This window comes from Panulirus ornatus, chromosome 69 (genome assembly GCF_036320965.1).
Source record: "Panulirus ornatus isolate Po-2019 chromosome 69, ASM3632096v1, whole genome shotgun sequence".
Taxonomy (NCBI): Eukaryota; Metazoa; Arthropoda; class Malacostraca; order Decapoda; family Palinuridae; genus Panulirus; species Panulirus ornatus.
Window position 1 is genome coordinate 17,250,645 of NC_092292.1, and position 24,236 is coordinate 17,274,880.

Genomic DNA, 24,236 nt, shown 5'->3' on the forward strand with positions numbered 1-24,236 from the left:
AAACACTTGATCTAACCATTTTCTGTATTCTATGGTTAAATTTACAGCAAGAATGAGAAAGGCTTTGCAGTGAAACATAGATTCTTATAACACAAAAGATAAATTTTTAAAGATAAATTTTTAAATACTTCAATATATATCTTAATTCATATTCTAAGCTTTGTTGTTGGATTAATGTGAAGATAAACAGTAAATAGTTTAGCAGAAGATTCAGCTTGTGTCTCTTGCTTTGAAGACTGGGTACAAATTATCAGATTAATAATCAAACTAAAGTCTTCAAATGATTATATTTGTCTGAATATAGCAAAATTTTAAGCAATACATTATTTCAGTAAACTTACCTGAAGCTTTTCAGCCATATGTATCAATCACAGGAACTGCAATCTTTCTAACAATCAAGATATATTAACACTTGCAAAGTTCTTCAACAAAAAGAAAAGCATGGATCAAGGAGAGGGAATATTACTAACAAGACTTCATTATCGTATGGTATGGCATGACTATGGGTGTGATGCACTTTTATCCGTAATTCAAAGAAGAGCCCTAATTTTGAGTTCAACAGTGTTGCTTCTCTCTAGCAACATCTATACTGTACGTTTTTCACCGACCATACATAAAGGAAGCTATGAAGCCAAAATATTCTTCTGACTATATAACCAACAACAGTCATACAGAAAAGTAATATTCTACTCATTTCTTGAAGAATTCTACATGCTCCAGTTTTTATTTCTTCTGTAGTCACTAAAATTCTGCTGTAGTATGATAGTATGGCACTGTCATTGCTGTCTGTAAACAACTGCCTTCTGTGCTATGATTTCATATTCCATTGATAGATATTAGGATTTTATGAAAATTGGATTTATACAATCACAATTTTTTGCCGTATTATGATATGGAATGGTTGTATTCAAGTCTTCTGTTAGCAATGCCATAATCTGTTTGCAAAGAATGATTTGTAGGCTCTATCTTAAGTTTCCATATCAGTATCAGTTTTAAAATTCTATGGACAATGATATTTGTCCCAAAATAAAGGCCAAGTCTGAACAAGGGGTTCTGGTCCATACTGTTTTTGAAAAAAAAATCAAAGTAGATAAAAAGAAACGTTGTAATAAACTATTCAATCACTAATGGAAATTTGAAATGAACGGTAACATTTAAAAGGATCATGGCCCCAACTAATAAGGATTAAGAGCCAAAAAATGGGCCAATTATCAAACACGCAATCCTAAGGTATTACAGGCAGGCAGAATATCAAAAATCTGTAAATATCACAATCAAGTAATGTGGACTTTAGATTTTTACAGATTTGAGAAACTCTTGCCACAGAACATATTGTGACCCTTTAAGAGTATCATTTAAACAAATGCAGTTTCTGAATATTTTTTCGTAATGAATGTAAATATATACTATATAAAAAAAGCAATAAACATTTACCAAATAACCCAAGCAGACGGCAATGTTAAATGCACTGAACCACATTTCTCAGAAAAAGGGATTTTCTATTACTACCTGTATATCACATAATTCACCAGTGAAGCTGTATCAAGCTCTGAAAAGGGATTTTCAATTACTACCTGTACATCACGATTCACCAGTGCAGCTGTATCAAGCTCTGAACAGGGATTTTCCATTACTACCTGTAAATCACATGATTCACCTGTGCAGCTGTATCAGGCTCTCATACATGGAGCTCTATATATCTAACATTAGACATCCCACAGTATTAACAGGTGGGCATTACAGAATTTTCTCCATAATCCATGGCTCAAGCAAATTTGTCACAGTACAAACATATACTCACTCTGACTGGAAGCCCAGATCAAATAATTCCTATTCAATTGTGGGAATGAAGTTACTTCAACCACTTAAGGATAATATAAAATGGGTGTTCCTTTTTTATTTTCATGGCAATACAAATAGATTTGAATTACAGTGCTTATATTTTTTGGTCACATCAGCTAGCAAAAATCTTCATAAAAATCTGTGTTAATGGCATATTTCTAATGCTAAAATATCCAGAGATGCGTAATGACCAAGGAGCTCATAAGATTATGCAAGTACTAATCAAGCAGAGGTAAAGCTATTGTGATATCCTTGGTGTCTGTACCAGAATTCATATCCATTATCAGGTTACGGCTTACATCCAAGTTTTGTACTGTTATGAGTTTGGATAAACTTTATAATCAGTAATTGATAATGTTTTTATGTTCTCTCTATAAAACTGAGGAATGAATAATTGTTTTCATCCTGACTTTACAAAATCAAGGTAGAGCTATCACAATGCTCTTGATGTCTGCTTTGACATCTCCATTGGTGTTTACATCTGCACTCAATTAAATCTTTACATCCAAATTCAAGCAATGATAAAAGCTGTAATCAGTGTTTACTTGTATTCTTTAATGCATGTATATCACCACTATTTTAATTACTTCACAGCCAGTGGCATGAACAATTCCCTGTAATCTATTACGTTACTGGTAGACCCCCAATATCTAAACATGCAAAGATTCACAAAATGTTCCTTACATGTTACATTGCTTTATATGAAGGATATGGGATGTAACTGCTTCCTGTTAGCAAAACTAAAGCATGCATTAAACTGAAGCCATATCAATTATATCTAAGCATTCTTTATTTCCTTTTCCCAATTAATTTCAATTCATGTAATTTTTTGCACACACATTTACAATGCACATTTTTTCCTCCTCTCAACAAAAGGGTTCATGCATAATTTACTAAAATTCAATTGGCTGGCCACTTTCACTCCTTCAAATGATGATATCCAACAGCAAAGTTTAAAACAGTAGCTGAAGTATTTTGCACTTTTGTTTGACCTACACAAATATGAAGCACCTACCACTTATTTGCAATAAAGAGAAAGAAGATAGTTGGAAGAAATTCAAAACAGTAAAGCAAGAAAGCAATAACAATGGAAAAGCAGAAGCGAAGAGAATCAATGAAAGATTGCAGTGAGAAAATAGCTGAAGGATTTTGGACTTTTGTTTGACCTACACAAATATGAAGCACCTACCACTCATTTGCAATAAAGAGAAAGAAAATAAAATAGTTGGAAGAACATTTAAAACAGTAAAGCGAGAAAGCAATAACAATGGAAAAGCAGAAGCGAAGAATCAATAAAAGATTGCAGTGAGAAAATAGGAGTCTTTTAACAATACTGTGGTATCCAAGAATGTGTAAAATACCACCAATTGATGTTGCACTGTAAATACACAAGAGAGAAACCAATGACAGATTTTCTTTACTTTTATCATGGTAATGGTTCCTTGGGTGACAAACAGTTCCATAATTTAAATACATGCATTGTACCATCAGCAAACCATGGCATAAAAAGGACTGCCAAAATGTGTCATGTAACAGCACTAAGGTCACTAGCCACATTGACAAATCAACAATGTCAGCCTAACATTTACAAGACTGCATTCTATTAAAAAAACAGGTCTTCACAAGTATCCATATTATGCATATAACAACCAACCCATACCATATCCCAACCAGGCCATCAACCTATAACAATCGTCTGATACTTATTCCTCCTGTAAAAAGATCTACTAAAGAACAAGATGAAGTAATCAACAATATTGGGAATAAAATGAAAAAAAATAATCTTAAATGTCTGAAATACTGTAAATTCATGATAAAGACAATAAACCACTGATGTGCATGGCTTCAGTCAAAACATGGATTCAGTCCTTTTCTGGTTGGCTGCTATTTGCTTTATTATACTTCTATAAGTTGACATTATTATCACTGTGCCATTATCATTATCATTATAATCTTTATTATCTTTAACATCATTATCATCTTTATGGGACTCCTGCTGCTTCAAGGCTGGGCAACAATCAGAAGCAGGGGAATGACGGATTCCTTTGGAATGAGAAGTTTCTTGACAAGACATTTGACAAGACTGAACTCAACTTTCATCGACTGACAATGATACAGCTTCATTAAAGGTGACTTTTTTACTCATAATGGAACCAAAAGATAGCAAGCCCAATAACACCAACATAAGACACTATCAAGGATCAACTGTTTTTGAAAAAAATTTAATATGGGTGGGGGTGAGGAGCTTCCTTCATTCTAGTGAATTTTAAAGTGTGTCTGATGCATTTCAATAACACATTTCTGGTTAAATATATCATGAATGCAATTAACTTAAGGTGAATAATATTCTAATTATTTCAAACTGAACTCAATCACAGCAGGATAAATCCTATACATAATGCATAAAGTTTGCCTCAAAATGCTTCATTTCCATAGTTCACATGCATAAATCTTTGGATAGCACCTGAATCCTTTAATATGCACTAAAAATTACCACATCCGACAGAAAAATATTCCAAGGAACATACGAGTTCCCTACTACCAAAAGCAACTGATTCACTTTGAAGATGAAAGTTCAAACTAACTTGGTAATAAAACTATGAGGCATGATAAATCACCTCATGAATATTACTTCACTCCAAAGATAGATACCATAAAAAAATTTGCATATGTTTAAGGTGATGGAGCATGCTGATGTTAAGTCTGAACAAGATCTCTAAAATGGGTTATGACATGATTACCATAAAGGTTACTGCACACATGAGAGATTTTCCATGTGACTGAATGATATAAGGTTCCAGACCAGGCTTGACATAACTAGTACATTCTTATCCAAGACTTTATGTGGTGCAGATGAGAAAACTCCTCTTCCCATTATATAAGGCAATCAACACATAAGTCTCAAACACTGGTGGCCTTAACAAACAGTAGAAAAACACATTTCTTGGGCTTTCATTTTCCAGTTTGTCAAAATATGATTTCTTTCCCTACCTACCTAAACCCTCAACCTCATCCTAACAAAATGAGATAGGGGGAAATTGGATGCCCAACACAAATGCTTCAAAAACAATGAGGAAGGAAGAATTACAGCACAAACCAGTGTCAAATTTCAGCTAACAGTAAAGGCAGCACTTTATGACTGATGTTTTCAGGCATTTGACTGTCCTATCCAGCTCTACATAAAGAAAAAATGCATGGGAAGTCTCCCTTCACTTACTAAATAAATTATAAAAGATATGTCTTAAAAGGCAGATGTTTGTGCTGTGTTGCTGTATCCCTAACTGAAAAGGGAAATGACTTGGGTTAAGATCCTGTTTGTAACAGTCACCAGTAATAACAACTGCAACATCAAATTTGAAAGCAATTTTTACAACCTCTATCAGGAGAGGGAATTCTTCATAGCTCTGTAGGTAGCTCTATCAATTCCATTATAATATGAACCCATGTGTTATGATACCCCAACTCATGTTGGGGAGATATCGTTTCACACAGATTCTCTTTTCCTCTCTAATACCTCCATGTGAACATGGTAACTTTTATTTCCAAAATGTAACTGACCTGAAATCTGGTAGGTACGTAGATAACATGAATATCTCTCACAAGACTGACATTCATGGTGGTATTTCCTGTATATCAGGGGTTGGACTACCTTCATCAGTTTGCACCTCCTCGCAAAAACTGAAACTCTAAATAAAACATAACTTAAAAGAGAGCTCAGTATGTTCAGTCACCAATAATCATAAAGCTATATAGTCTATAAGACTGATTTTCTATGACATTTTCATGGATATTTCTCATTATGTATAACAGACACCGATTTTGAAGTTACTCATCCATCTGTAAAATTACTGTCTGAATCCTTACCAGAAATACATATCAAATACTTTGATGGTTATTAAATGTCAAAATAACATTAAAATTTACTACTATAGACTTTTCCACATTTAAAACTATATATCAATTACCGTTGAAAGAATGTACTGCTTATCAGGGTATAAATACAGAAACTTAAGAATAAAACAAAATCTTACAGAAAATATAAACAAAGTTAAATACACTTGAATATGACATTTCATGTATCTGCATGAGGGCTTATATTCTGTATGCATCCTGTATTCAATAAATAAACTCAACCAAATAAATGACGTCAACATTTAAACCCTTCTGAAGATTAACAATAACTTAAATTCAAAGTAAACAATTCTGTAAATACAACACTCAAAATCCTTCATGGATTATTGTATTTACTTTGAGCAAAATGAAAGACGAATATCTTTTAAGCCAACAAAATTATTGACTTTGGAAAAAACTGACAAAACTTTGTCTACTGTTACTGAGAATTCTACTGACTTTTCCCTCATAAAATAAACTGTAGGAGATTCTATACACATAACAAATATGAGATGTGGGGAAAATTGGAATCTATAGTCTCAGCACACTGCACAAATGCTATTAACATGAAACAGGTCGTTTTAATAGCATGAAACACCTGATGGCTCAATGAAGCCAAAACCAATGTCGCATATAGGGGCTCCTTTTTCATTGTTCGGCATTATATCTGGAGTAGAAGCTGCAAGGGTCTTTAAGAGATCCCATCTCTTCCATTTTCCCTTTGCGGACTTCTAGCTCAACTGTGATATGCTATATGTCTGTTTGGTAATATGCATTATTCTGTTACTTTCATTTTTACTAATTCAACCACACATGTTACAGTTCTGGAAATATCCCATGTGAAAAAAACATATTAGGTGGTGTTTTGAATCATCATTTACACTTCTGATTGACCAGTCAATATAAACTTCCCTTTCAGGATGTCAAAGAAAGGCTATCAATTACAAGTTTCATTTGACTGTTTTATCACATTCCTACTGCCAACCATACATACCTCTGAACTCAAGTTTCTCACACATGATTTTATGAGTGCATCATATTTTTTCATGTAATATTGTCTACTTCTGGCAAATTCATACATGATACACCTTTTAATATGTCACTCTTAGGTTCCTGGAGCAAATATTAACAATACTTATCAGAAATGACTGTATCTTACGAATCTGTCGGAAGCATTAGTGACTATAACTTGTTCATATGGAGCTATGATGGGCCATAATCTTACAAAAATTTGAAGAAAGCCATATGAGCTTCCTCTTCGCAATATTCATGCCCTGAATCCAATGAGTGTTGTAACATGAAAATTGATTTTTGAATATACAGTATCTCATACACAGAGAATTAAAGGATTATTTGTGCAGCACTTTGTATAACTGTTCTATGTACTTCTTCTAAGTAAAACAAGCAAAAAAGCTTATCTATAAGATGAAATTAAATATTCTTTACACTAGTTTCATACACTTGAACAATAACCCTGATATAGCACAATTTTGATCATATAAGCATGGAACACCACATTTTATCAGCTGGATCTGGTCACCAATGGAAGCACTTCCATGGGAGAAGTGAAGTATGTTCTATTTCTCCCACTGATGGGTCTTTTTATGGAACCAAGTTCACATTACAGCACAATCCATGGTCTGCTGCACATTCTCAAACACAATTCTTCAAAATCCACTATTTGGCAATTTGTCAAGATTTAATCTATTTCTCTTCCTTATGTCGGTCTTTGTCTCCTGCATGCTTCCTTACTTCTACTGTCACCATTTTGTAAACATGCTCAAGTAACCCTCCTTATTTTCACACATTTCATTTCTTATTGTAATGAAGTAGTGCATACTTCACTTACACAAAATGACAACCGAACAAACAAGCAAAATTCTTTCAAGAATGTTTCAGGTATTGCTACTGCATCCTCAACACTATAAGATGCAGAAATGATCAACAACTGAAAAGTGTGAGGAAGCCTATGTGTACTATTTGGCTGTGACAGTATGATAGACACAGACCGTGCTCACTCTATCGATGTGAGAGTATGACAGACATAGACAGTGCTTACTCTATCTCTTTGTAATCACATATTCTCTTTTTCATTACCATTTGCTCTCCTATTCACAAATATCTATGTGCCTATTTCCATGGTGCAAAATTTCATTCAAGTTTTTGTAATAACCTTGCCTGCAACTAAGTTTTCACTTCATGAATCCTACAATCCATATTTTCACTGGGTTTAGCATGTGCTAAACTTTTATAAACCTGACAATAATACAAAAGTTTAAGGATGGATAAATGCTGTTTGTGTACACAGGAAAAATGAAAAATCAGCTTTCATGCTACTTTGATAATTTTTCATTTTTCTGTTCTTATGAAAAATCATGGTCAAGCAGTTAATATCCACAGTCTTCTCACCAAAGATTTTGATCAAAGTCTGTTTAGATCATATGAATTCTTCATTGAATGATAAATATCATAACCTTCATTGATACTGATTTTACAAATATCACTTACTTTGTACAGCAGCTGCATTCACATTTTAAGACTATTTTCAATGTGCAGACAATGCAGTATATAAAGGTGCAAAAATAGGAGTAATTCTTTGAACACAAACCACAGGATGCAGCTGTTATCATCAACTGCCTGTAAAAGGTATAGCAGCTACACTTCTTTATGTTTAACAACTTCTTAAACCATAAAACATGTGTGATTAACAAATGACAATCTTCAAGTTTAAACTCAAAACCTGACTGCATAGATGCTGTATCATCGACCAAATATTCAACAGAGGTCGTACAAAACCAACTGTCAAGAGAAACAATGAAGTTGTAAGTTCCATTTGCCATGACATAAGCAAAATATTTTTTGACAGTTCTCCATTTCAAGACGAAGATTAACATTTTTGCATTAAGAAAAGCTAAGAACTTCAGTAATAAATTTTTTAATATACATGTTATATCAACAAAAACTTATCATGTATCTGTCAAATGACTGTGCAAAACAAGGCTTATTCTTGGATGGAAAAGTCATGTCTATTATTCACCCATTCCTAAAAATGGAGCACTGAGGTGGTGTGCACAAGCTTTAAAAGAAAACGAATAAAGAAAGAATCTAAATCAGAAGAATAAAAGACATGAAGGAAGGCAGGAAGTAAGATTTCTAAGAAAAAATGGTGATGATCCATATGGAAAAGAGGTACTTTCTTGGTAAAAGAATGGTGAATTCTCTCATCTCATTCAGATACTCTCTCAGTGTCTTTATCTCCCTTCCCCTTCTGGTCAGACAAGTGAATGTCTCACATAATCTTGAATTCTTCCAGAGATTTTCTAAATACTTTTCTGTTATCCATGTCGAATTGTTTCTTTTCAATGCTGCAGGTTTCATCCTTTTCTATTATCCTCCAAACACATAAATTGCCATTCCTTAATGTGTTTTACATTTTTTACTTATATATGACTAATTTGAAAACACATTCTAGCCTCACTTAAGGAATTCGTGATGAGATTGCTTCCTTAAAACACAACTAATCTACATTTATTTGATTTTGTAAAAACTTCCTCCATTTCCTAAACCACTCCTAATTCTTATACTTTTAAATGGAAATTTTAGTTAATCACTCATAACACACATATCACTGGTAAAGGCTAAGATTTACAATTGCAATTTTCCTGTATATCTTATGAAAAATAATATCATTCTAACTTCAATTTACATCATAACCATACATTTCCTGTTCATTACCAATATCCAATGTATGGTCATGAATGACTGACTGAAGTGAAATATTACCTAACCCAATGTATCTTAATCTAATGCATATATAAGCTGGAAGAGGTCAGGTTATATAATGTAGTACCTACTACTGGCACAAGATGACTGACCATTTATACCCATGCCAAGGTACCATCAAATGATGGGAAAAGTCCCATGATGCTTACCCTCTGTACAACAATAACTTTGTTTCACCCAAACTTCCACATCAAATTCTTAGTTAGTTAACATAACTGGACACAAAAGAATGGATAAATGCTTTTTATCATATCTTCATTAAGGAATGAAAAAGTGCTTTTCATTATATCTTCAGGTCTTCACCAATACAAACATATTACCTGTAACTCAGAGGAACGGTCACCAAGGAAGGCCTAATATTCTTAAAATCATTTTGGATGTCAAAATCAAATAACAGTAATGGATAATACAAAAGACTGGTCTGCATAATACATGTATCAATATTCTATACATTTCTTAAAAAAAATCATAGTATGACAGGTGATATCATAATATGAAAACTATAGAGAATACTCTTTTTTAGTACACTAATCCTTTCCAAAAAAAGACTTTATACTCTAACTATAAAATTTTACATTTACCTACACCTAAAGTCATCTATCTTGCAAGTAAAAGTTTTAGGTCCTTTCTACATCCTTTCTGTATAACCGAACCCCATAAGGTACCCTTTTACTTCTTCATTTCCTTTGTAACTCACCATTATTAAGTCGCTGAATCCTACGCCAGAAATAAGGTACCTACATCCATCAGGTTGCCTTAAGTGCCATGAAATTTTATCTAAATTCATAATAAGTGTAGGTTGCATATCGATTTCCTTTAAACAACACAAATTCTTCTCTAAAGTCTGAAGTATTCAGATTACATTAAAAATTTTAAGAAGTAATAAGTATGATAAAATTAAAAATAATTTATGTGTCTGTCATAAACAGAAAGAAGTTTCAAACAGCATAAAAATAATATAGCAATGGAATTTCTTGTCTCTCAATGACACATGCAGATGGGAGATGTCGAATAACAATAAAATAGCAATATAATACCTTTTATACTAATAAGGGTCTTCAACTCTGTTTTATGGTGCCAAGTGTCATGCATATACTCATGTAAAAATATAGGCTTTACAATTCTTCCACAGAACCAGAGTACAATGGAATCTATTCCTTATCTAACTGAATGCCATCAAATCTTCTGCTTATGAAATTGCCATTGACTCAAGCAATTCCTGACACTGGGTGATCTTTGTCCCAAATCTTATATTTTCCTGAATAAATTTCCTTACCCATAATCTTAGATACCTCTCCATTCTCTTCATGAATATCTTCAAGACTGTTGTATTAGAATAAGCCTTGTTTTGAAATCATTCCCTAAATTTTATTAAGCACCATGTAATAAAAATTTGCTTCATCTCATTAACTGAGATTATAATAATGTGAAAAAACTGCTGAAAATCATGCTGCCCCAGGCACTTCTCTGTTCATTTCCCCATAGCCAATAACAACCCTAGCATTGCAGATGGAACTTCCAACCTCCATATCAATATCCTCTGCCTTAACAAAAATAAAAATATCAAAACATCTGCTCTTTCATAGATCACTAACTTTATGGCACACTTACTCATATTTCAATCCATAAGCCTATATAGTACATTGCAAGTAACCAATCTGACAGAATATGATTGTGTGAGGCATATCCATCCAAAGGCTGATGCAGCTGAAGACACATGAGGTGAAGAATGAGTGAAGCAAACTGCCACTAGGGATAACATATCAAGTCTTTGTATTAGTATGCATTACCAATCTCCTGGCTTCTGATGTTCTAAAGCATGGTCAGTAAGTTCCATCTGCTCCTACTAAGGCAAAACATGATTATGATGAAGCAATAAAAATGTATTGTTGATGAAAATCCTATATGTCCCCTGTATATTACCACTTGCCCAGGACCGTTTCTCTGATGGCATCAACATACTGTGCAGGAACCCAGTAGATCCAGTAACGTGATGCTTCTGTTGGCCCTAATTGCAGTCCCTAGAATGTATAAAGAATTTAAAGTTTACCAGTAATGTTCTAACTTCTACCAGTGTTAACCTTCCTGCAATCAGTCAATCAATATCCCGAGTGAGTCCTTCCCTCCTCATGGTACTACTTCAGCCACCACATGATGTTTACTGATGTCCCCCAAGAAAGGTAAATGAATCAAAATTACGGCAAATATATAAAAGTATTTGTGAAAGAGAATGGGTACTAGGTCATTCACAATATATACAAACCAAGCACTTTCTTGGAATTCACAACCCATTCTGCTTTTAGTATGTGCAAATAAATATTGTACCAAGACAGGTAAGGAAGGAGCTAACCAGCTGAAGGCTGGCTAAGAGAACCAAGAAGAAAATGAGTATTTTCTTTTGGATCCCTACTTTGCTTCAGTCACTAAACTGCTGCCTTAATACAATGGTAAGTCCAAGGTTACTATAATACGTACCATGAGGAAGCAAAACTCAATACATTTCTACATGTAGTTATAGTGGATTTATAGTTAGTAAAATGATAATTCAACTGGATATCAAAGTTATACATGAATCCACTTCCACCTCAAAAAAAGCATATAATGCCCTCTTCACAAACCATATAATATAAGAGAAGGTAGAAGAAATACATACTAGGACTCTTTAAGAAAACTTAAGTGTTCTACAACCCACAATCTAAAGGATTAAAGCCAAGTTTGTCCTATATATGCTATGATGAAAAATCACATATCATTCTCGGTTTGGTAAAAATCCTTACTACTTTTTTAATAAGACCAAACAGTTTCCAGAAAAATTTACACATCAGAGTAAGTACCACTCTAACAGGCACAGGTTTGGAGGGCACAAAATATAACAAAAAAATTATACAGTATGAACTAATCATGGGAATACTAACCATCCAATCACTTAACCTCTGAAAACACAGTATCAATGCTAAGATTATACAATATTACCCAAGACATCTGTTAAAAGTATAGACATCTGACAAGACTGAAAGAGAAGCTTCATTTTATGAGAAATTTTACTTAAAAAATTTCAAACCATACAGTGATCAGTAATATCAACAAAATCCTTCAACAATGAGTATATATAACCATATATATAACCATGGATCAGGTGTTTGCTGTGAAGAATGTATGCAAGAAATACTTAGAAAACCAAATGGATTTGTATGTAGCATTTATGGATCTGGAGAAGGCATATGATAAGAGTTGATAGAGACACTCTGTGGAAGCTATTAAGAATATAGAGTAAGAGTTTCCCTTGAGGGAAACAGTTGCTGATGGAGAAAAGGGGGGAGGCTGACCCATCAACAACAACAGAGACAGACTGGCCACAGAGGAAGCTAGATATGAAGGAGGGAGGGAAGACAAAACTGGGGAGCTTAGAAATGAGACCCTGATGCCACTCCCTGTCAAAAGCCTTAGATATGTCATGGACAACTATACATGACTCCCCAAAATTTCTCAGGGATGATGACCAGACATCAGTAAGATATGAAAGAATATCACCAGTGGATATCACCTTGCGGAAGCCATACTAGTGATCATAGAAAAGACTGATTTTCGAGGTGTTTACGAATATGGGAGTTGAAGAGGGATTCAAAAACTTTGGAAATGGTAGATGTCAAAGCAATAGGACGATAGTTAAAGGGGTCAGAATGGTCACAACTTCTTATGGATGGGATGGATCAATGCATGCTTCCAAGAAGAAGGAAAAGTTTGGGTTTTCAAACAGAAATGGAACAGATGAGCAAGGACATGTGCAAGTTCAGGAGCACACTCTTTCAGTACATGGGGATGGATGCCAATAGGACCATAAGCCTTGCTTGTGTCCAGAGAAAGAAGCACTTTTTGGACAGTCCGAAAAGAGATTAAGGGAAGAGGCATAGGATTAGTAAGAGGAGCATCAGGGGGTGAAGGAATGTTAGACTCAACCAAGGTGGAGTTAGAGGAGAAATGGGAACCAAAGAAAGTTGCTTTGTCTATGGGAGAGACAGCTACAGTACCATCAGAACAGAACAGTGGAGGAAGGTTAGAGGGAAAGAAGTTGTTAGAGATACTCTTAGCTAAAGACCATAAAGACCTATCAGTGGATGACGAGAAGAGGTTATCAACCTTACTTTAAATAAAGGAGTGAATTTTTGAGACAGTGAAAAACCTGTATTTTGAAATGTGCCAAGCCACAGTTACTGAGAAAGACATGAGAGGTTGAGTTCCAAAGCTTCGACGTGTAGGGAAAGAAGCAGGTATCACAACAGCCCACCCTTGAGTTACTGATGGCCACACAATAATCATGTAAAGCAGCAGTTTGCCGAGTATTGTGTGGTCTAGTTAGTGGTATGGGCACACAAACAGCTGGCTCTTGTGAGTATTACCTACAGAATAGGGAAAGTGAACCAATATTGCAGCATGGGGCAAGGGGGTCACGTTTGGAAGTTAGCCTGGGACAGTTACTTGAGAGGTGCCATGGCAGTCACAGGGTGGGAGAGAGGGTTAAGTTTCTGAATGCTGTATAGCCTGTGGAAGGCAAGCCAAGTGTCTGTAATAATAAAGATGGATATGCTTAAAGGTATAAGTCAGTGCTAACTAGATGCCAGAGTGCAGGTCTTGGAACCTGAACACATTTATATCTTTATCAACACATTTATATCTTTATCTGTGGTAGCATACTTACATAATATGAGACACCAGGGACCTTTAGACATTCACAACTTTATGTCTTTTTGTCATAAAAACAATGGCTCAATAATCCAACATCTGAGGTGACTGTTCCCACAGCATATAAACCGTATTTTCCATCATTTTGGTTTTTCACTCTTTATATTAATCAAGGTGAACTTTTTATTCCTTTTGTTTCTCCCAACTGCATTGGGAAGAATATGGATTACAGAAAAATGAATAATGAACTAAAAGGAGCCAACAGTGCACTGGAAACACCATTTGCTGCTTGAAAATAAAAACAAATTATGTAAATTTTAAAGAATTTTCTCTTGTTACTGTTATGGCCATTTGGCTGATTTCATAACAGATATCAGTTCATAATTCAGTGTAACAAACCACCATTAAGATGTGAGCAAAGCAAAATTAATCTAAAGCCTCTTTTAAAAGCTAGCTGATGGACCCATTAGGAAAACCAATGCCACGCAGTTGATGCGAAACTAATGCAGCTGACTGGTTGAACTTACCAATGTCTATAGTTTGGCCTTTTGGATTCATCCTTGTCTATTTAACTCACATGCTCCTGATGACTAAAGATCATCCTAATATAAACAGAGAACCTGCTTTACCTTTATCAAAAGGCCAAGTTGTGATAAGTTTACAGGAGCAAAAGAACTTAATTTCTTTCGTGCTGCTTCAGCCATAGTGAAGCTATTCTCATTCCTCTATACAGCTGTCTGTGAAAAACCTTTTAACAATGTGAAGTTCATCATAATAAGAACTATATAAAGGAAATACCCAACACACAAAATTACTTTTTTTCTGAGCATCCTGTTTAACCTTACATGCTTAAGCTTGACTTACCATAATATGATACTGCTCATAACCTTCTATTGCTTCTGAGACAATTTGACGGATGTGGTTCATATTGATCTTTTCAGTACGTTCCTTTGTACCAATCCATAACTGATCTAGTTCTAACTTAAATGTTAGCCGGACCTTCCCTCCATGTTTGTTAACCATTCCAGAGAGTGGATATGATGGAAGGACATCCTGAAGAAACCAAACATATCCCACATCAATGTCATGTATACAAAAGTATATATACGTGTATACAAAAGTCTTAAGAGAGAATTCTTATACACCAGACACATATATCATACAATAAAATTGTGTTCAAATAATCACATTATTGCTGGTTAATTACACGGAATTACCCATAAAATCTAAGAAGTCTCCCATGCCCAAAATTAAGAATCCAAACTTCCCACAAGGCTTCTCTTTTCACTTTATCATAAGGCATCTTTCAATCCAAAAACACTTTCTTCTTTTTTCTAGAACCTTTCTCCATTACCTTAGTGCACAAATCACATCTACACACCTTCTTCCCCTCCAAATCTACCAAATTCATAATCTGCATTGAGTAATAAAAACCTCTTTATACTGGTACCTTACTGTTCTTAATGCCTGGCATGGCATCTTCCGGCATCCCTTTGTCAAGGATCTTCCGATGAAGCTTTTGTCTACTAAGTGGTTCTTTTGGGGTAATGGTGATACTTGGCTTTTCTGATGAAGAGCTCTGAAAATAAGGAAAATGAGCTTAACTTGCTCAACATTTCCAATGCCAATGCTAAAAAGAGGAAAGAAATCCTTCTGTCAAAAGATATTTTCCCATAAAATTTGGGCATTCCACCGTGATAAATCATTCTGATAAAAAAAAAGTGCATCAGGAATGGAAAACTATTAATACAGGCATAAAAACGGGTAGGGTGTAAACTAAACAGTAATCAGTTTTTAACTGGATGACAAAAAAGAAATTAAAAGTCTCATCTGTTATGATACTGGGTATCATAATCAACATACTTATATGCCTCTGAACTATCGAAAACACTTACGAAACAAATAATTCAAGCCCATTTTCACCAATCACTTCTTGTACTTTTTTCTGAACAAATGTAATATGTTCATATCATCTAGTAAGGACAGCTGAAATGTCCTAGTTTCTGAAATATCATAAGAAAAGGGTTCAAAGCACTAAAGCAGATATGTAAAATACTCAAGTCATTACTGAAGCTTTGGAAGACAAATCTGGTTTGTTTATCAATCTATCTGCCTATCACCAGTTCATTCATAATTTCATGGAGAGGATAAGGAACATTCAGCCTTGTAAAACAACTATCATTTTTCATTTACCTGGCTGCTTCATTAACTGAGAACAATGTCTAGGTCATACAACCTCCAGCAGGAAAATTTTTTCATTGCATCTCATCCACAAATCATTCCTCTAAAATCTTCAACGGATGTACCACTTACCCTAATCAGTTCCTTACTACATTAGGAATGTAATACAAAAGCAATTTCTTGAATTTCCAACATCACAAATAATATTCATTATGAGTCTTACCTCTGATTTTGGAGTGTTAACATTGACAACATCATCTAACTTAGAGCCCACGACCATAACCTTTGAGCCTCGAGTAACTCCTAATTCCCTAAGCGTCTTCTCATCCTTTGCTAATCCTTTAATCATCACTTTCTGCATTGCTGGTAACACATCTAAGGAAGATGGAAGATTTATAAATTGATGATCTGTGGAGCTAGCAGTTTTTTATACAATAAAACTGAGCCACAAATATACATATATATAATCTAAAGGGACAGCATACATTTTTGAAAGGTGTTTCATCTAATTTTCTTTAGCAGATACATCATCTCAACAAGTTTCCACACATCTGTTTATGTTTAAAAGCAATACATATAAATAAATCATTACAAGAGCAATGAATTCCAAGATTCATCCACTTTGCTGAAAGTAAAGCTGAAAAAAAGATACCTATCCTCATAATACTCATATACAATACTCACTTATGATAGAACTTAGGTGTTCCTTCAACTGCTTGACCGTGCCATCTAAAGGAAATTCAATATCATATTTCGTCTTATTGTAAACAAGTTTAAAGCTTACTGCTTCCCCTGATGGAACAGCCTCGGACTGGAGGAAAGGAAAATTTATTCTAAGTTAATAGACAAATAAAATCAGACATAGTTTTATTCATAAGAATGGCTACCAAAACTGATTCAAAACATGGGGACTTAAGAAATTCTTCCTTGGTAATCAATCTCATTCCATCATGAAAATTCATTCTAAGTTAATAAACAACTAAAATCAGACATAGTTTTATTCATAAGAATGGCTACCAAAACTGACTCAAAACATGGGGACTTAAGAAATTCTTCCTTGGTAATCAATCTCATTTCATCATCCCAAATGATTAATTAACATGATTCCCATATCCCTAACACTTGATCTGCCTACCCTAAATCCTTCATTAAAACACTGATATGAAAAATCAATATATCTTGTATCTTTTTCAGGTTGTAGATAAACTGGCCTTAGTCACACATCAAGGCAATATCATGGAATAGTTCATGATTTATCCTTTCCTTTCTTTTGCCTCATTCACCCTGCAGACCTACTGATATTAAAACATACATTCCTCAAACTCTACACAGCCTATTGAGACTGTCATATCATTATCAATTCACATAGTTATGATCAATATTACTAATATAATCATCACTATCATCATTATCCTATTTCTCTTATCTTTACTTTTTCATAATGTTTTTGATCTCTGTACTTACTAAAACAAACTCTTTTTTACAAATGGAAACTGCTTTACTTATGAAAAATGCACCAAACTGCAGACTTATTCAGCAATCTTTCATTCATTCATTTTTCAGCAAAATACATGGAAAGATGAGCAGGACAGTTATGACATACAGGGGATTCTCCTTACATTATCTGTACCAAGCAGAGCTGACCTTACATAATACATGATTCAAAGCTCCTACTTTACATGTGCTACATACTAATATCCTCCACATATACATAAGTTGGTTCGGGTTCTGAAGATTAATGGAGAAGGTAATGAAAGAAGAAAGAAAGGTGGATGTCTACATGTTTATGGTTAAAACAGTGGAGCAGAATGTTGGGTAACTTAAATGAAGCAGGTGTGGTAAACTAAATCAAATTTCATCACCAACTCATTATGAAAGTAACAGAATAAGAAAAGAAAATGAAAGACAGTGGACATGAGGGTTGAGAAAGATGGTATAGAGATCTACTTCAGTGATTAGTTAATAATATAACTAAATTTTGTCAAGGAGGACCAATAACAATTTCAAAGCATCTTCTGTACCACAGCAAAAGTATTCTCTATGAAGACAGACTTGGCTTTTGTAGAGGGTGAAGAAGTAGGTGGGGAAATGAGGGATATAAGTATAGAAAAGTTTGCCAAGTTCCCTTCTTATGCATGTTAAAAAATATGTTGAAATAAGAAATGACTAGGTGGCAATTAGCCTATGAATATATATTTTTTTTTTTTTTTTTTTTTTTTTACTTTGTCGCTGTCTCCCGCGTTTGCGAGGTAGCGCAAGGAAACAGACGAAAGAAATGACCCAACCCCCCCCCATACACATGTACATACACACGTCCACACACGCAAATATACATACCTACACAGCTTTCCATGGTTTACCCCAGACGCTTCACATGCCTTGATTCAATCCACTGACAGCACGTCAACCCCTGTATACCACATCGCTCCAATTCACTCTATTCCTTGCCCTCCTTTCACCCTCCTGCATGTTCAGGCCCCGATCACACAAAATCTTTTTCACTCCATCTTTCCACCTCCAATTTGGTCTCCCTCTTCTCCTCGTTCCCTCCACCTCCGACACATATATCCTCTTGGTCAATCTTTCCTCACTCATTCTCTCCATGTGCCCAAACCATTTCAAAACACCCTCTTCTGCTCTCTCAACCACGCTCTTTTTATTTCCACACATCTCTCTTACCCTTACGTTACTTACTCGATCAAACCACCTCACACCACACATTGTCCTCAAACATCTCATTTCCAGCACATCCATCCTCCTACGCACAACTCTATCCATAGCCCACGCCTCGCAACCATACAACATTGTTGGAACTACTATTCCTTCAAACATACCCATTTTTGCTTTCCGGGATAATGTTCTTGACTTCCACACATTTTTCAAGGCTCCCAAAATTTTCGCCCCCTCCCCCACCCTATGATCCACTTCCGCTTCCATGGTTCCATCCGCTGACAGATCCACTCCCAGATATCTAAAACACTTCACTTCCTCCAGCCTCTCACCATTCAAACTCACCTCCCAATTGACTTGACCCTCAACCCTACTGTACCTAATAACCTTGCTCTTATTGACATTTACTCTTAACTTTCTTCTTCCACACACTTTACCAAACTCCGTCACCAGCTTCTGCAGTTTCTCACATGAATCCGCCACCAGCGCTGTATCATCAGCGAACAACAACTGACTCACTTCCCAAGCTCTCTCATCCCCAACAGACTTCATACTTGCCCCTCTTTCCAAAACTCTTGCATTTACCTCCCTAACAACCCCATCCATAAACAAATTAAACAACCATGGAGACATCACACACCCCTGCCGCAAACCTACATTCACTGAGAACCAATCACTTTCCTCTCTTCCTACACGTACACATGCCTTACATCCTCGATAAAAACTTTTCACTGCTTCTAACAACTTGCCTCCCACACCATATATTCTTAATACCTTCCACAGAGCATCTCTATCAACTCTATCATATGCCTTCTCCAGATCCATAAATGCTACATACAAATCCATTTGCTTTTCTAAGTATTTCTCACATACATTCTTCAAAGCAAACACCTGATCCACACATCCTCTACCACTTCTGAAACCACACTGCTCTTCCCCAATCTGATGCTCTGTACATGCCTTCACCCTCTCAATCAATACCCTCCCATATAATTTACCAGGAATACTCAACAAACTTATACCTCTGTAATTTGAGCACTCACTCTTATCCCCTTTGCCTTTGTACAATGGCACTATGCAAGCATTCCGCCAATCCTCAGGCACCTCACCATGAGTCATACATACATTAAATAAATATTATATATATATATATATGTATGTATCCTTGGGGATAGGGGAGAAAGAATACTTCCCACGTATTCCCTGCGTGTCGTAGAAGGCGACTAAAAGGGGAGGGAGCGGGTGGCTGGAAATCCTCCCCTCTCTTTTTTTTTTTTTTTTTTTTTTTTTTTTTTCCAAAAGAAGGAACAGAGAAGGGGGGCCAGGTGAGGATATTCCCTCAAAGGCCCAGTCCTCTGTTCTTAACGCTACCTCGCTAATGCGGGAAATGGCGAATAGTATGAAAGAAAGAAAGAATATATATATATATATATATATATATATATATATATATTGGGAGGTAAGTTTGAATGGAGAAAAACTGGAGGAAGTAAAGTGTTTTAGATATCTGGGAGTGGATCTGGCAGCGGATGGTACCATGGAAGCGGAAGTGAATCATAGGGTGGGGGAGGGGGCAAAAATCCTGGGAGCCTTGAAGAATGTGTGGAAGTCGAGAACATTATCTCGGAAAGCAAAAATGGGTATGTTTGAAGGAATAGTGGTTCCAACAATGTTGTATGGTTGCGAGGCGTGGGCTATGGATAGAGTTGTGCGCAGGAGGGTGGATGTGCTGGAAATGAGATGTTTGAGGACAATGTGTGGTGTGAGGTGGTTTGATCGAGTAAGTAATGTAAGGGTAAGAGAGATGTGTGGAAATAAAAAGAGCGTGGTTGAGAGAGCAGAAGAGGGTGTTTTGATATGGTTTGGGCACATGGAGAGAATGAGTGAGGAAAGATTGATCAAGAGGATATATGTGTTGGAGGTGGAGGGAACGAGGAGAAGTGGGAGACCAAACTGGAGGTGGAAAGATGGAGTGAAAAAGATTTTGAGTGATTGGGGCCTGAACATGCAAGAGGGTGAAAGGCGGGCAAGGAATAGAGTGAATTGGATCGATGTGGTATACCGGGGTTGACGTGCTGTCAGTGGATTGAATCAGGGCATGTGAAGCATCTGGGGTAAACCATGGAAAGTAGTGTGGGGCCTGGATGTGGAAAGGGACCTGTGGTTTCAGGCATTATTGCATGACAGCTAGAGACTGAGTGTGAACGAATGGGGCCTTTGTTGTCTTTTCCTAGCGCTACCTTGCACACATGAGGGGGAAGGGGATGGTATTCCATGTGTGGCGAGGTGGCGATGGAAATGAATAAAGGCAGACAGAGTGAATTGTGTGCATGGGTATATATGGATGTGTCTGTGTGTGTATATATATGTGTACATTGAGATGTATAGGTATGTATATTTGCGTATGTGGACGTGTATGTATATACATGTGTATGGGGGTGGGTTGGGCCATTTCTTTCGTCTGTTTCCTTGCGCTACCTCGCAAACGCGGGAGACAGCGACAAAGCAAAATAAATAATTATATAATAATATATATAAAAGGGTGGTGTAAGTTTTGCTGAAGAAAAGAGGGGCGTAAAAACTATCTTGTTTGTATGAGTGGTTTACTCATCAACTTTTTATGAATTAATGTTAAAAGTTTGGTGTTCTTCAGTATTTTCATTTATCTTTTTATCATACTTATTCGCTGTTTCCCGTGTCAGTGAGGTAGCTCCAGGAAACAGACAAAGAATGGCCCATCCACTTATATACACATGTACATAAATGCCCATATACATACATATACATATCAACATGTACACATATACATACACATACAAAGACATATACATACATACACAAGTACATATTCATAACTGCTTGCCTTTATCCATTCCTGGTGCTACCCTGCCCTACAGGAAACAGCATCGCTACCTCCTGCTTCAGCCAGGTATGTACTTTGATATACTTAAGAAAAGCAAATGACTGGAAACAGAAGTTCAGGACATACATGTATACTTTGGTTGGAATACAATAAACTCAAAAAGGTTTACTCTGTCTACACAAAATTAAGTAGCAATTGCAATAATGGGCTAGTTTTTTAGACTGGTGACATGCAGTTTTTGCAAACTGACAAGTGAGGATTGACCCATGTCATTAATTTAAGTCAACGTTAAAATTAGATTTATGGAATGACTGTTCAGGGAAAGACCAGCGGGGTAAATGAAAGGAAACAGGGATGGAACATCTGTACATAAGAGATATTAATGCAGATGAATATGTAGATTTACTGTTGCAACAGTACTGTAGTACATAAGTCAAATTGGAAATAAAGAATCTACACTTACAAATCTTGCTGATTTCAATGAATATACATTAGAAGATATCATGGTATGACAGCTAAAACTGCTGTGGGGGAAATCATAAGCAAGTGTTTCAGAAGTTGGAGCTGCCTACCGATGGGATGTTCAATTATCAAAATGGATTACATTCTAAAATCTAAATTTTGCATTATCTCATACTGCACACAAATGGGTCAGATTCAGCTTCTTCATACTCACCTGAGTATCTGGTTTAACCTCATCTGTATCTGGTTGTGTTGCTTCTTCTGTACCCTGTGACTGGTTATCTATGTGGACACCATCGGTCCCACTGCCTGCTTCAAAAGAAGTGTCTGCAGGAGCTTTGCTGTTTTCACATCCCTTGCTGCTAGTCTTATCATCACTACTGGTTACTGTAAGTGAAGAAAATGTTACCAAAGGTGCAGTAACCACATAATGAGCAATATCAACACTGAAATATAATCTTTTTATAGTTAATGCAGATGATTTGATGTTAGCTAAACCAGAGGAAGATTTGGACAGAATGGTGGGCTAGTTCAATAATGTAAGTTATGTATGTAGAAGGGGGAATTTGAAGTACAGGTGAATAAAAGTAATTTCCCAATTTTTGGAATGGGTGAAATATCAGAGTACATGATGAGTGTGCATGATAAATTGGAAACTGTGGATAAGTCTAAGTATTTGGGTGAGAAGTTTAGTGAGTTTATACCTAAGAATAAAAGAAAAAGAGTACTGTACTTCCTGCATATCTACTGCGTGTCATAAAAGTTGACAAAGAAGGGCAGGAGTTTGGTTGGACATTTCACCCATACCCAACCTGCAATATTACTTTTCATTAATAAAAACACCAGAAGAAGCTAGGAGAGGATATTTCTTAAAGGTTCAGTCATTTGTTTCAGATGCTACCTCATTCATGAAGAAAAAAGAAAGCAAGTATAAAAAAAAACTTATCAGGGATGGTAAGAGAAAAGCTAAAGCTGGATGCAAAATCAATGCTCATTCTGTTAATCATTATCCAAATCAAGTAAGGTCTTACTTGATTAGATGCAGTTAGGATGGATTATGTTGAATCTAATATAGTAATGAGTTGAGGAGACAAGGTCAGAAATGATAAGAAAGATAGAGTCATATATGCCAAACAGTTGTCTGCTGATCACATACTCCTGTGACACAAGAGAACAGAATGCTTACACAGCTTAATGACTATACATTTTTTAACCGGATATAATCACATTCCTTCCTAAGTTCAAAAATACAGTGTAATACATAGTATCAACATTCTCTCCACACCAGTGTATTAAAACTACACTTGCATTACGTCCCTGAATGAAATGAACCCCAAAAGCTTACTGAACAACTAACTTTAAAAACACCCAAATTAGGTTTCCCTTACTCATCTTACGCACTTACGTGAAGAAACTCGGAGCAGAAACATGTATGTGCATGCCAAGGATAATTCAGTAGTCATTTACAAATTTAATCATGGCATTGTGAAGTAGGACGTAGTTTCCTCTGGCCACCAACGTCACCTGTTCCATGTGCCTTGTCATGAAAACAGCTGATCTGCTTGCCATGAAATCAGGTGTTTCCAGAACTCATTCATCAGCAGTAAAACGTCTTATTGCATCACCTGACCGATTTCTGACAAAGAATTGAATGTAAAGTCTACAAAAAGCATCATCTGCACCAATAATTACCTTCCTTTTCTTCGTTGGACATTATGAATAATTTGACGCGACGGAGCCTAGAACGAAAATGCGTTGTCCGGACCAAAACAACAACAATCACATGAGAATTTAGGTCCATTTTTAATATTTTACATATAAAACACTACTATTTTATAATATAAATCTTATCGAACAAAATTAA

At 35.7% G+C, this 24,236-nt stretch overlaps 1 protein-coding gene across 2 annotated transcripts; it reads right to left on the reverse strand.

The window, feature by feature from the left end:
• Window positions 1–1,882: 1,882 nt before the first annotated feature.
• On the reverse strand, window positions 1,883–24,179 carry LOC139747567 (ubiquitin domain-containing protein UBFD1-like). 2 transcript variants are annotated; one of them, XM_071660001.1, is made up of 7 exons: window positions 24,065–24,179; window positions 22,587–22,759; window positions 17,062–17,188; window positions 16,601–16,752; window positions 15,647–15,775; window positions 15,061–15,249; window positions 1,883–11,537 (listed from the first exon to the last, which is right to left on the reverse strand). In XM_071660001.1, the coding sequence occupies exons 1-7, from the start codon at window positions 24,171–24,173 to the stop codon at window positions 11,436–11,438; spliced, it is 981 nt and encodes a 326-aa protein (XP_071516102.1). In that variant the 5' UTR covers window positions 24,174–24,179; the 3' UTR covers window positions 1,883–11,435. The 2 variants fall into 2 exon arrangements, with proteins under 2 accessions (XP_071516102.1, XP_071516103.1); XM_071660002.1 differs by lacking the exon at window positions 24,065–24,179 and adding an exon at window positions 23,778–23,903 and having other exon boundaries at window positions 9,939–11,537.
• Between the last annotated feature and the right edge of the window lie 57 nt (window positions 24,180–24,236).

Excerpts from the sequence above, each read along its gene's own strand:
- LOC139747567 (XM_071660001.1), bottom strand. The coding sequence starts at position 24,173 with ATGGACCTAAATTCTCATGTGATTGTTGTTGTTTTGGTCCGGACAACG. Across the intron at positions 17,189-22,586 it reads AGGTTAAACCAGATACTCAG|TCCGAGGCTGTTCCATCAGG; the intron begins GTGAGTATGAAG and ends CCTTTCCTCCAG. Across the intron at positions 11,538-15,060 it reads ATGAGCAGTATCATATTATG|GGACTGCAATTAGGGCCAAC; the intron begins GTAAGTCAAGCT and ends TATACATTCTAG.